Below are 13512 nucleotides of genomic sequence, written 5' to 3'. Positions count from 1 at the left end.
GTGTGCCCCTGTGGAAGCCAGAACAGGTCACTGAGTCAACAGATCCCCTGGAGCTGGACCTTCACAGGGTTGTAAGCCACCCATGTGAATGTGGGTGCTGGGAACTGAACTCGGGTCCCTCTAGAAAGAGCAGCTAGTTACCATAGAACTATCTCTCCAGCCCCCAGATTGTGGTATAACTGAATTTAAGATCTGGGGTGTAGCTTAGTGAACACTTGTCTATTTTAGTGTTTGTGGTCTATGTGTAGGCAGGGGCATGCATGCCTTGGTACACCCAGCAGCCAGAGGATGACTCTGGGGATTATAATCTCCTTCCACCTTTCCGTAAATTCTGATGATCAAGTCATCGGGTTGGCATGGCAAGCGCCTTTGCCCGCCCAGATACCCTGCTGACCCACAAACACTTTTTTTTTTTTTTTTTTTTTTTTTTTTTGAGATCATTAGGCAGTCCTAGCTAGCTTCAAACTCACAAAGCTCTGTCTTCTGTCTGCCTTCCTAGTACTGGGATTAAAGGCATGTAACACCATGCCCAGCCACAAACACTTAAACAATGTTCATTTCCTTAATAGAGACCCTTTGAAGCCGGGCGGTGGTGGCGCATGCCTTTAATCCCAGCACTTGGGAGGCAGAGGCAGGTGGATTTCTGAGTTCGAGGCCAGCCTGGTCAACAGAGTGAGTTCCAGGACAGCCGGGACTACACAGAGAAACCCTGTCTCAAAACAAAAAAAAAAAAAAAAAAAAAAAGAAAGAAAGAAAGAAAGAAAGAAAGAAAGAGACCCTTTGACACCTGCACGCACAGGGCTGTCACTCAAGAGGTTTGCTGATGGGTCCTCCCTGCCTCTGCCATGTTGGCCACCCTGAGCTGGTTTGTGTGGTGTCTGTCAGTTTGCCTCTGGAGAAGTGTCTAGCCATGATCCCATTGTGGGCAGAAACCAACTGATTTTAAGACTGGGAAAGTTGACTCCCTCAGTACACACAGACACACACACACACACACACACAACTCACCTGCATCCAAAGGTTTAGGGTGTCCATCAGTAGCAGGAGGTGCCTGCCCTCTACTGGCCAGCCTCAGCCAGCGCCCTAAGTCCATTCCCTGTGCCTGGGTCTGTAGCTCCAGCTTCTGTTCCAACAGAGTTGACTGAGACTGAACCAGTTGGGTCCTTAAAGAGACACCAAAGCCTCTGCCAGCATTGGGCGATACCAGCTTGTTGGACATAAGCCTGGGCCGCTAACTGCATCCAGACCCCTGGGACCCTAGAGAAAAAGGAGGAGCCTGTTAGAGCCAAGATTCAAGGGCTCTGCAAAAGGCAAATGCTCAGGCCTGGGCCCCTCCCATCCCGATTCCAGATAATCCACTAAATATGCCTGGGAAGTACCAGAAAGGGAAAAAATATCACACAGCAGAGGCAACCATCCTGTTTCAAGGGACAGAGAGGACAGTCCTAACAGCTACATCCTGTCTCCTCCCCTGGCAAATGTCAGTGCATTGCCCACTTCTGTTGAGTGCATGCATAGACTTGCCCAGACTACAATGCAAGGCTGTTGAAGTCAGGAGCTTTTTCAAGGATGGGTCACACTAGAAAGTGAGAATTGGGATCCACTCCAAAGATCAGGATGTCTCTGTCCTCCTGACAGTCAGACACTCAGACAGGCACCACTAAGCCACCCAATGGGCTCCCCATGACCAAAATCTCAAGTTCAAAACCTAAGCTGGCAGCATGGTGTGAGGCTGCCCGCCAGCCTCAGGCACTCACTGGGTTGTCAGCTCCAGCCCTGAGTGACCCCTCATTGGCAGCCCAATGGGAGAGAAAGAAACAGAGGGGCCTCCCCAAGCCATCGGACTCCCTCTTGCTCCGTTGACACCATGAGATACTAAAAATCTGTGGTTTAAAAGTATAACCTGGCATCCTGAGTTCAATCCCCAGGACTCGTGATGGAGAGACCTGACTTCCACACGAGAGCTATGGCACACACACAACACACTAATTAACTAATTAATTAAAACAAAGCCAGAACAGGGGCTGGGAGTGTGGTAGCCCCAGAACTGAAGTTAATCAGTTACATAAAATGTAATGAGTTAACTATTTGTTGCTCAGGAAGCCGTGGGAACCTCTTGGAGATGTGACTACAACTTGGCTGGTGTCAAACTGAGGACAGAGAAAAGGCTCCTCTTTGTGCTGAGCTGGGGTTCTGGGAAGCTAAAGGGGAGTCATCCCCTTCCTTCCTTCCGTACACAGTACACAGGCTGCTTGCTCAGCAAGCCTCTTTCTTCTACAGCACTCCCACCCCCCACTGCCTAACTTGCATCATGGCCCTGAGAGCACCAGGACTCTGCCTTCCTGGAACTTAGAGCTTAGGCCAGCAACATCTGGAGGCCAGGCAAGGCAAAGGTGACGGGAGAAGAGGGAGGTGCCGATATTCCGGCCCAGAGTTTGCTGTGGACCAGACCATCTGACTGGATCCCCACAGGCACTTAGTACTTAGTGAATCGTGCACCACACCATCTTATTCCTGGTTTACAGATGGCTGAGCACAGACTGAGTGCTTAAGTGGCTTATTCAAGATCCACACAGCAGAAAATGAGAAAGCAGAGACCCGGTCCTGGGTGTACCCTCCGGGATCCAGTCCTGGGCTCTGAGATGGCTCTGGAACTCAGAGCATCACCAAGGGACCCTCCTCTCCCAGGTGTCCCCACCAAGTCCTTGGCTCCCTCTGTTAGCAGGAGAGCTGGTGGCTCAGGGCCACTCACACCAGTCCCTGGCCTCGCTCCCGGACGCTCCTGCACTGTCCACCACCCCGCCAGCCCCTGCCTCCACAAACCCATCACAGTCCTGCAGCTCCGATCCCGGGTCTGGTGAGCAGTTAGCTCTCCCCAGGCCCTTTGAGCTGCAGTTCAGTAGCTCCAGCTGAGGAGGACACTGGGGAAGAAGAGGAATATCCACTCTGAGCACAGCCATGGGCCATCTGCCCCTCTTTCTTCCTCCCCTCAGCAACAGGTAAGGCCTGGGTGGATCTTTTCCTGGCTCTGATGAACAGATTAGAGGGGTCTGGGGCCCTTCCAACAATGACAAGTGACAGGACTACAAAAGGGCCCTCAACTTCCGAGGCCCAGTGCTCAGCCCTCAGGGTTGGTGCTGTAATTGTCCTCATTTTACAGATGGGAAAGCAGAGGCACAGAGAAGTTAGGTAACTTGCCCCAAATCACACAGCCAGAGGAAACAGACACTGCAGACTGCCTTGCCAGACTCACAGCAGGAGAGTGCATGAGATTCTGGGGACCATGCTGACTGGGCTGTGAGCAGGGAGCCCCCTGAATATGCAGACTCTGAGGTGCTGTTGCTAGGAAGACCAAGGATGGGTCAGAGTTGCTGTCAGGAAGGAATGACTCCACTACTCAATGGACAATGGGGTTCCTTCCTTCCTGGGGAGGGGTTCCGTACACCGGTAAAACCTCACGGCATCCAGAGTCTGGTGGAGATGCACCTGCTAGGGAAGAGGTCACAGCCCCTGCTCTGCCACCTGGCTACTCTCAGGATACCCACCAGAAAGGCCTCCAGGAGGGTGGGGGCCTAGGAAACTGGGGAGGAAGGGTCTCCACATCTCCACCCCACTCCAGCCTCTCACCTCCAGCGCCCCTCCTGATATTCTACAGCCCAGCCAGGCCTCCTCCCATCTTGGGCTTCTGCCCCATGCCTCCAGGGATAACATGGTCTTCATGTCGCCTGAGGGACTGTGCCACTGGCTCAGGATGTGCTGCAGAACCCGCTTCTGCATGCCCTGAAAGAAGGAGCTAGGGGAGGGAGGCAGGTGGGTCCCTGGAGCTTCTAGCACCTATGACTGGGACAGGCCTGCAGTGAGAGACTTCAGCTGGCAGACTGTAGCCAGTGGAAACCACGGGATAACTCAGTCATGGACACATGCTTAGGGGATGAGTCTGAGGATCTGATGCCCAGCCCCACAAAAGACACAAACAAGTCCCTCTAGTGACTGCCCATCTCACTGCCCCCTTGTGGGGGACTCAGTTAAAACAAAACAAAACAACTTTTCCTAAAGACAATGCAAAGCAAAACAAAACAAACCCAGAAACAATCAAAACACAAGCCAGGCATTGTAGCTCGTGATTGTAATTCCTCCACTCAGGAAGCTGAGGCAGGAGCGTTGCCAAGAGTGTGTAGTTTTCCTGAACTATGTGCCACAATGCTTGCTAAAACGGAATTGAATTCTTTTTTTTTTTTCACTTTTCCTTTTTTTTCTCTTTCTTGTTTTTTTTTTTTTTTTTTTTTTTTTTTACATTTTTCCCAATCTGCTTTTATACCATTTTAATTACATGCAAGTATTAAAGTCAGTTCTAGGTTGAGGAACTAGCAATACAATAGATACAAATAGTCAAGGAACAAGCAAGGCAATAAAGTCCTGTGATCACTCCCTAGAACAGAATTCTTAACTCAGAAACTGCTGGCTTATTCTCCATGACAGCCTAGTCGAAAAGCTGACCTCTGATGACCCCAGCCTCTCCAGAGCTGACAATCAGCCTGGTCTCAAAAACCTTGCGATGGCAGCTGAGGGAAAGTGGCCCCAGGACCTTTCTGCTTGGTCACTGTCTCAAGGTCCCATGCCACCTCCCAGAGCCTGATATCTGCTGGGCCACACAATGTATCATATCAGGCCCCCTGTCAAGGCCATGGGAAGGTTGGGATTGTTGACCAGGCTCTAAAGGACATGGATCATGGACCCACCATGCCCCAGGCTGACCTTGGGTCATCAGCTTCCAGACATTTACATAGTTTGCTGGTGCTGGTAGAATCGTGACCTCCAGAGCAACAGGGTCTGGTACAGGGCCTACTTTTGGCAGAGTTCTCGTGGGGAGCATTGATCTGGACCCTTGGATAGCTGTTGGGCCTGGGCCTCTCTGTCCCCTGGCAATGAACCATGACAGTTCCTGGGACTAAGCTGCTGAGAACCTCATTCCCTGGGAAGAAGGCAGGAAGTGGTTAAGTTCCTGGTCACAAACATACAGCTGCAGCCTCAGGCCTCCTGGGCCTCCCCATTATGGGCACTACCTTCCTGTGTCCTCCACATGCATCCCACAAAGTTGCCTCAAGACCCCACTTTCCCCAGCCCAGGAAGGGACTGTATGTGTCCTACCTCACACCAGAGGCTTTCTGGAGCAGAGAGCCACACGCGTGACAACCCAGTGCTAAGCCAGAATAGCCCCTGCCCGGAACAGCGTACGTGGAGACAGGAATGCAGCCCAGCCACGGTTTGCTCCCTCTGGCAGCTCCTCTTAGATCTCCAGTACAGGCAAGGTTCCTCCCACCCCCAAAAGGCCCAGCTCAGCAAAGTCCTCTCCCACTGTACTATTTTCCTCCGAGTATCATTGGGCTCTGGTTGGAGAGAAGGGACCCTGTGTTTGCCACAGGCTCACCTGCCCTCTGCCAACCGAGTCACCCTTGTCACATCTGAGGCCCGGAGCGGAGCTGCTTCATCTCCATCCACTGTGCCAGGCATACCCTTAAGGTCCTCAGTCTCCGGTGGGCCAGGTGTCCTCTGTACTGGGCCCCTCTTTGCACCAACTGTTGCCAGGCCCTAAAGCACCTACAGAGTGGAGGGAGACAGCCCTTGGCAGCAGCGGCAGCCAGCTGCCCCTGCCACACACACACTTCAGGAGCCCTGGGCTTTGCCTTTCTCAGCCTCCATTTCCCCTCTATAAGGTGGAAGGAAGGCTGTGAGAGACGGTGGCTCAGGCCACAGATGTCATCCCCGAGTGCCTGGAGGAGTCCAGCATCCACCTGCCCAGCCTCCCACACCCACTCTAGCTTGACTCATTCTGTTGGTTCTGACTCAAAGACCACTGGCATGTTTCCTTCATCTTGAGTCCAGTCGACTTAAGTACCTGCTCAGCCTCGGGGACGTTGTCTCCTCTGCTCCTACAAACTCAGTTCCTCCCCATGGTCCCCAAGGCTAGGTGGAGCCTGACCCCAAACACCTTTCCCAGTCATCTCAGGACATTTCCAGGCCCTTTGAGATGCTCGTATATTTTCTCCTTAATGTCGTTGGTCTTCCTACGTTGCCTAAGATGACCTTGAATTCCTGGACTCAAGCAATGCCCCTGCCTCCACCTCCTTAGTAGCTGGGACTATGAGCTTTTACTACTACACTGGCTCCTGGAGTCACTATGCTCCTGCTGAGGCCTTTGCGCCACTCTGTTCCCTTCCTGTGGTACCCAGGTCCCTTCATCCCCCATGTCACTCATCATATCTAGGTCACTGGGTCACTTCCAGTGTTAAATGTTCTTGCTGGAGGCAGGGGATTAACATGAGGGTATAAAATTAAAAAAAAAAAAAAAATCCCACAGATGTATAGGATCTGGAAAGATGGCTCGGTAGTTAAGAACACTGGCTGCTCTTGTGGTGGACCCAGGTTCAGTTACCAACACTCACATCTATAGGCACACAAACCACCTGGAACTCCAGTTCCCCGGGGATCCACTGCCTCCTTCTGGACTCTGTGGGAATCTGCATGCATGTGGTGTACATACAACCATTCAAGTACACACATAGATAAAAATAAGTATAAAACATAAATAAATAAATAAAACATTATATTGGCTGGGAACACAACAGCTTACCATGTGGTTAGGCAGGCCCTGACTTACTTACTTACTCTTTCTTTCTTTCTTTCTTTCTTTCTTTCTTTCTTTCTTTCTTCCTTCCTTCCTTCCTTCCTTCCTTCCTTCCTTCCTTTCTTTCTTTCTAATTATAAATTGGTGTTGTGACTGGCATATTTTTGTCCAACTCTTTGTCCTCATCCTGGTTCTAGGTGGAAGAAGCTGGTGGGCAGGGGCAGGGGCAGGGCAGACGGCAGCGAGGAAGGCAGGCTACCACATTGCTGCCTAAGACCACATTGTCCAGATTTGGTGTCCAAGCTTACCTGCATCTCCAGGCAAGATCTGCAGCTGCTTTTCTTTCCAAGGAAAGGCTTCCCCTAGAAGCCAGGGATGTTGGCGAAGCCTGGCTATGAGGTTGCCCCAGTCTCTGCTGCAAAGTGACATGTCTCCACTGGGTCAAAAGACAAGGGGCAAAAGGATGCTGGCTGAGGCTTGGAATGAGGTTCCCAAGAGAGCAACAGGGAGGGGCAACTGGGAGTCACAATCCTGTACCAAAGCTCTGTCCTAAACCACACGGCTACCCCATTTCCTTGGGAATGAATGAATGAATGGGTCCCAAGAGGTAGAGCTTTCCTTTGGAGCCAAACCTTCCACCCTTCTAGCTAGCAAATAACCAACAAAAACTAGCAGACAAGGGGGTGGCGAGCTCAGTTGTGAATGGCAACCTCGGCCCGGCAGGCACCCCCTCTCAGTAGAAGTGGTCTCCTCTCAGACATACCAGAGCCATGTCATTCCACCCAAACCACAACCTGGAGAACCCAGACCTCTCGGAAGCTCTGGGCTAGAAGGGCCTTTGCATGCTGGCCCCAAGCTGCCTCCAGTTGGGCCTCCTGGAGCCATAGGACCCAGCGCAGTTCTCTGAGGCTCTTTCGAATCAGCTGCCTGTGTCTCACAGCTGTGGCCTTAGCCATTGCCTGGTGCCTCTGTGACAAGTGCCTCCAGACTCCGAAACTGTTGGACAGCAGCGTCCAGCTGGGGACACAACAGGGCAGATGAGGGGGTGGGGAGTAGGCACAATTCTCAGTTCCCCAAGAGCAAGAGACTCTCAGAGAGAGGTTAAGTTCCCCACTACACTGGTGTCTACAATTCCCAGTGACCCAAACCCAGGGGCAGAGAAATTCTGGGCCTATAATTCTTGGACCCTGGAGGCCCCTGATTTCCCATGAGGGTCAGTGTGAAGATAGTTCTGTCCCCTTGAAATCCTGTCAAGGCTCTGCCATCAAATGCCCAACTTCCTCAGGTTCCTATGATACAGGTGGATGGGTCAGAGGCTGAAGTGGCCCCAACTCTACCCCCACTCCCACAGACCAGGGCCTCACCAAGCTGCCTGGGAGTCCAGCTTCGCAATGCTTTGAGCCTTGTTCTATAGAAACAAAAGCCATGACAGGTCTCAAGCCAAAGAGTAGGAGTGACAACTTCAACCAAGCTCATCTGCTGGGAGTGCCCTGTCCCCCAGCCTCTGGAGGCCTCTACCTGCAGAGTGCTCGGAGCCAGAGCTGTATTTGACAGGCAGGAGGCCTTCCTTTCCCCATCCCTGTCTGTTTGTTCCTGTAGGGCCTTCTCTCTTCCTATCTGCCCAGGCAGGATACTGTTGACAGCTGTAGATTCAAGTCTGGTCTCTTTGCTGCCTGCCTCACATGTGACGCTGAAGTGGCCTCTGTGCCTCTTGTTATATAAAAGGCCTGAGGGATGCCTTTCTCTTGCCCCAAGGTGCTGGGTAGAAGGAACCTCTTGGTCTGAGTCAGAGAAATCCCCATCCAGTGTTCCCAGAGTATCCTCAAGTGACAGGGGCTCATATATAGGGGACTCAGAGAGTCTAGCGTGGACCTCCAGGGTCTCCAGAAAGCTTATACTTTCCCTAGAGTGGCTAGGCCAAGGTTGGGCAGGAGTTGACTGGCTACCACAGGTGTGGGGTCCCCTCTGGGTAAAGCCTGGGTGCTCCCAGGATGTCTGGCTCTGTAAATGGGTTGCCTCAGGTTCTAGTTGTTGGATGGAGTCCAGCAGCCTGGTGGCAGCACTGCAGAAGGAAAGGGTTGGGGCCTGAGACTGATAGTGGGCAGAGACAGACAGGTCCTCCAAGGTGAGGGGCTCCCCCACAAGCCTTGGTGACCAGCTTCCTGAACTACACCAGGGCCTGGGGCCAGGCCATGTGCACCCATCAAGAGGTGCCAAACTCCTAGAGAGTCTCAAGTCCAAGCAGAGGGTGTCTGCGACCTGGAGTGTCTGCTTCTGGTGGGAAGATAGGCCAGTTGGTGGCAGGCAGCTGTTCCGCCGATGGGGGCTACTGGTCCCTCGGAAGCACAGGTTACTCTGCTGTTCAAAGGGCTCTCGGGTCCTCCCCTGGGATCTCCATGCTGGCAGCTGTAGGTTACTCTGTTGCCAGAGCCCTGTGTCACCTAGTCGGCTAGCTATGTCCTTCAGAGCAAGGGCCAGGTGGGGACGTGGGCTGGCCAGGTTACTTTGCACTTGGTAGGGCTTCGGGCATAGCACTGGGCCTTGGGAGTATGTGGTGATCTGGCAAATGGGCATCCTCTGGCCTCCTCCACTACCCAGGTTCATGTCCAGGTTTCTCCAGGGTTTCTTCAGCTCTGTAAGGAACAGAGACAGCAACACCCTGGTGCAAGAACCAGGTGATGTCTTCTCCGGTAGGACAAGCGGGTATGCAGGCCTCAGAGCTGGGGAATGGCAGGGCTCCTGGTAGGAGGAGTCACGACTTCAGCCCTACAAGCCGAAGAGGACCAATGTGCAGACCACAGGGCCTTGGAGCCAGGCAGTGACAAGGTTTGACTTGAGGCCTGGCTACGTGGAACACGGAAGGGGAGGGAACAGAAGGGAACTGGTGAGAGGGTTATCTGTAGGTAGGACCAAGGTACATAGAGGGTTGTGGAAATGGGGGTAACTGGCCGAGATAAAGGGTAAAGAAAGAAAAGGGAAGAGTGAAGGGTGACCAGCTTACAGTTTGCACAGTGGTCTCAGAACACTTCCACCTCTTAACAGCACCCTCTGGCTGCCCTCCAGTGACCCCAACTGTTCCAAGCAGAAAGAATCAGAATCTGAATTTGTTCTTGGGCTCTCTGTAACCTCAGCTGAATCAGCTCTGCAGCCTTTTGTTTGTTTGTTTGTTTTTAAATGTTATGTGCTGTGATGGTTTGTATATGTTTGGCCTAGGGAGTGGCACTATTAGGAGGCGTGGCCTCGTTGGAGTAGGTGTGTCTCTGTGGGTGTGGTCTTTAAGACCCTTACCCTAGCTACCTGAAAGTCACTAGTCTGGTAGCAGCCTTCAGATGAAGATGTAGAACTCTCAGCTCCTCCTGCCCCATGCCTAACTGCATGCTGCCATGTTCCTGCCTTGATGATACTGGAACGAACCTCTGAGCCTGTGAGCCAGCCCCAGTTAAATGTTGTCCTTCTAAGAGTTGCCTTGTTTGTTCACAGCAGTAAAACCCTAACTAAGACATGTGCATTGGTGTTTTGCTTACATGGATATCTCTGTGAGTGTGTCAGAGCCCCCGGAACTGGAGTTACAAGACAGTTGTGAGCTGGCACATGGTTGTTGGGAATTTGAACCAGGATCCTCTGGAAGAGCAGCCAGTGCTCTTAACCTCTGAGCCCTCTCTCCAGCCTTCTGGAACCCTCACTCCCAGAAGCTCACCCTCCAGAGACTCTGGCCCAGAGACTTACATTTCTAAGGCCCTATTCTCCAGGAACTCCACCCTCCAGAGATGCCCCCTCAAGACCCTTCCCTTTGGGACCACTCTGCCTCCCGAGGTCTCAATTTCCATCCTTCTCAAGAGTGCTTCCTTTGGGTGGGTGGTGCTGTACCAATCAAGCCAACCTTAGGAAGCAAAGCTCCAGAGCTACAAAGGTGCTAGGTGGGTGACTGGAAAGTACCTGCTGCCACCGCCGTACAGGCTCAGCGAGCGTCTTACCTGGTCTCAGGACAGCCACCGTCTTTGGGGGTACATTTTCCTTATATCTGGTGGCAGGCCTTGGTTCCATGGGTTTTTGGGACTGCTGTGCATTCAGTTAGATGGGGTGTGCTGAGGTGTAGCTCTGGGTGAAGCACTGACCTGCATATGTGAAGCCCTGGGTTAGATTCTCAGCATAGAAACAGGGAAAGGGCACTGTGGAGAAAGAACAGGATGCCCTGGCCACAGGGCCCTGTTGCCTCTACTACCGTTGGGCCACACCCTCAGCTATTCTGCGCACAGCCCCCTTTGCATAGGTCTCTTGGGGGTCTCTGCTTACTGCTCCACATAGCTTTTCCCCTTTCTGTTTTTCTTCTTCTTGTAGTATTTTCTTCTTTTTTGATTGTTTTGTTTTGTTTGGGGCAGTATTTGTGTGACTGACCCTCATTGCCCTGGAACTATGTAGACTAGGCTAGCCTTAAACTCATAAAAGTTCACCTGCTACTCCTCCCAAGTGCTTAGTTTGCTTAGATTAAAGGCATACACCACCATGACCATCTAAGGATACCAGATCCTCAGAAACTGGAGTTACAGATGCTTATGAGACATCATGTGGGGACTGGGAACCAGAGCTCGGTCCTGGGTTAGCAGCAAGCAGCAATAGAATACTCCTAACCAGTGAGTTGTATCTCTCCAGTCTCTCTTTTGTTTTGAGAGTGTTTTGTTTTCGGTTTTTTTTTTTTTTTTTTTTTTTTTTTTTTTTTTTTTTTTGGTTTTTCGAGACAGGGTTTCTCTGTGTAGCCCTGGCTGTCCTGGAACTGACTTTGTAGACCAGGCTGGCCTCGAACTCAGAAATCCGCCTGCCTCTGCCTCCCAAGTGCTGGGATTAAAGGCGTGCGCCACCACCGCCCGGCATTTGAGAGTGTTTTATGTAGGTCGGGCTGTCCCCAAACTCACTATGTATAGCCAAGGATGATACTGAACTCCCCAAATTCTGGGATTACAGGCTGTGCCGCCACACCTTCTTTGTGCAGCGCTGGAGCTCAAACCCACCACTTTCTTTGTGCCAGACAAAGCACACTACAAACCGAGTTCCAACACCAGCCTTTTTAGTTTACTGTTTTCTCCCACCCTCCTTCCCTCTTCCTCCCTTCCTGTCTTTAAGTCCTGCCTCAGACATCACAGTAAGCTCTTCTATCATCAGTGGCAGCATGCTGCCCACCCTTACTCTCTGTGCCCTGCATGAGCTCCACCTGGCGGGTACCCTAACCGTATCTACTGAAGAGATGATGGTTTCACCTGTACACATACAGCATACAGAACAGCCTGGCACACGGCTGGGCCTTAGACACGTGGTAAGTGACTGAACCACGCTAAACACCAGCTCAGCCATCAGAGGCACTCTGCACCTCGGTCAGTTCTAAGAGTTTGGTTTACTGGTTCTAGAAATGAGGCAGTTGAGGCTTGGAAAGGCCATCAGCTTGCTGGGCAGCTCTGCTGAGAAAGCTGATTTGTAAGCATGGGTCCCTTGCCACTCCCGTATTAAGTCCAGCCCTCTCAACCCCACGTCCACATAAAAACACTCAGACCTCCACTTTCCCACCATGGAAACCTGGGGCCAGTTTCCTGCCCTTTACGACCTGCTCTCACAGGCTTCAGTCTTCCTTGGGATCTTTCCTTTAACCAATCAGGCTTGGGGAACCGCTAACGTTTAGGATAAGTGTGAGGTAAAAGAATTTCAAACACAAGCGCGCGCGTGCTCGCCTAGCTCTGGCCCCATCCCCAGGGTGCCTTGCGCGGTCCCAAGTAAAAGTTGCAGACGTCTGCGCATGCCCAGGTCCGAAAAAGAGGGGGGGGGGGGACAAAAAAACAAACAAAAAACAAAAACAAAACAAAAAAAAAAGTGAGCTGTACTGCTCGGTGCTAAGGTTCAGGCCCTGGACCTGCATCTCACTTATAAGGCATGTGGCTGCCGGCAGACTTATCCCCGCCTGCCCCACCACCACATTGTCTATGGTCTCCAGACCTCAGGTCTCCCCAGAAGATCTGGAAATCACCCAGTCTTTTCCTTGCATGCTTTGATGTTGGTCTATTCACGCTCCCCTCCAAACCTCACACATTTCCCACATTTCATGCCATTGCCTGGGTTGTTCCTTGGTGCACCTTGCCATGTGTGCTCTTCCTGACATCCGTAGGAAGATGAAAAAGCCTGGGCTCAAGTCACAAGGCTCGTGCTGTTGGATGGCTTTAGCCAAATCCCAGACCCGTGACAACTCCCCCCCCCCCCCCCAATCCCGCCAACTCCACTCCCATCCCATTTTTAAAAGTGGTGCTGGGGATTGAACCCTCGACCTGTGCATGCTAGGCAAAATCTTTTCCATTGATTGAGATCTCTAGCCTTCCTCCCACCTCTTTAAAGTCTGTGTCAAGCCAGGTGTGTGGTAGCCCTATGGAGGTAGAGACAGGCAGATCTGTGTGAGTGCCAGGCCAACCTGGTCTACATAAGTGAGTTCCAAGCAGGGCAGCACTGCATAGTGAGCCTGGTCTCAAAAACAAGTTAAAAAAAAAAAAATCCTTGTCGAATATCTTCCTAAACCTGGTGGGTGGGACCTTCGGTCACCTTTCCCCAACCTCAGCTTGTAAACCACACTGAATCTTACATCATCCCTTGGCTGCTCCTCTGAGGGAGTCCTTCAAACCTGTCTTGGGCAGGCTACCAGTCTTCAGGTCTATCTGCTGCACTGAGTTTCTGCTTTAAACTATGCTTGTCATCTGTAGAATGATTGCCCTCTTAAAATTCCCAGTCAGCCCAGCTCCGAGATCAGCTCTACATGTTCCCTTGTCCAAGGATCCTCTGTCCGAGTTGGTGTGTCCCCAGAGCAGTTTCCCCTTAGGGAGCTAGGGAACCCTATGCTCCCTGGTTGTATGTGTAGG

General features: G+C 51.9%; 1 protein-coding gene across 1 annotated transcript; it reads right to left on the bottom strand.

Moving 5' to 3' along the window:
* Nucleotides 1–1008: 1008 nt before the first annotated feature.
* C5H1orf167 (chromosome 5 C1orf167 homolog) lies at nucleotides 1009–12350 on the bottom strand. Its single transcript, XM_076933761.1, has 8 exons — nucleotides 12168–12350; nucleotides 10600–10740; nucleotides 8144–9469; nucleotides 7990–8033; nucleotides 7435–7642; nucleotides 6934–7061; nucleotides 5429–5598; nucleotides 1009–1257 (listed from the first exon to the last, which is right to left on the bottom strand). The coding sequence occupies exons 3-7, from the start codon at nucleotides 9227–9229 to the stop codon at nucleotides 5457–5459; spliced, it is 1608 nt and encodes a 535-aa protein (XP_076789876.1). The 5' UTR covers nucleotides 9230–9469; nucleotides 10600–10740; nucleotides 12168–12350; the 3' UTR covers nucleotides 1009–1257; nucleotides 5429–5456.
* Nucleotides 12351–13512: the final 1162 nt, after the last annotated feature.

Source organism: Arvicanthis niloticus, chromosome 5 (assembly GCF_011762505.2).
Source record: "Arvicanthis niloticus isolate mArvNil1 chromosome 5, mArvNil1.pat.X, whole genome shotgun sequence".
Classification (NCBI taxonomy): Eukaryota; Metazoa; Chordata; class Mammalia; order Rodentia; family Muridae; genus Arvicanthis; species Arvicanthis niloticus.
The sequence above is the reverse complement of the archived record's forward strand: the minus strand, read 5'-3'. Positions and strand labels throughout refer to the sequence as shown.

Excerpts from the sequence above, each read along its gene's own strand:
- C5H1orf167 (XM_076933761.1), bottom strand. The coding sequence starts at position 9,229 with ATGAACCTGGGTAGTGGAGGAGGCCAGAGGATGCCCATTTGCCAGATC. Across the intron at positions 7,643-7,989 it reads CTGGACTCCCAGGCAGCTTG|CTGGACGCTGCTGTCCAACA; the intron begins GTGAGGCCCTGG and ends TTGTGTCCCCAG. Across the intron at positions 7,062-7,434 it reads TAGCCCAGAGCTTCCGAGAG|TGGAGACATGTCACTTTGCA; the intron begins GTCTGGGTTCTC and ends CTTTTGACCCAG.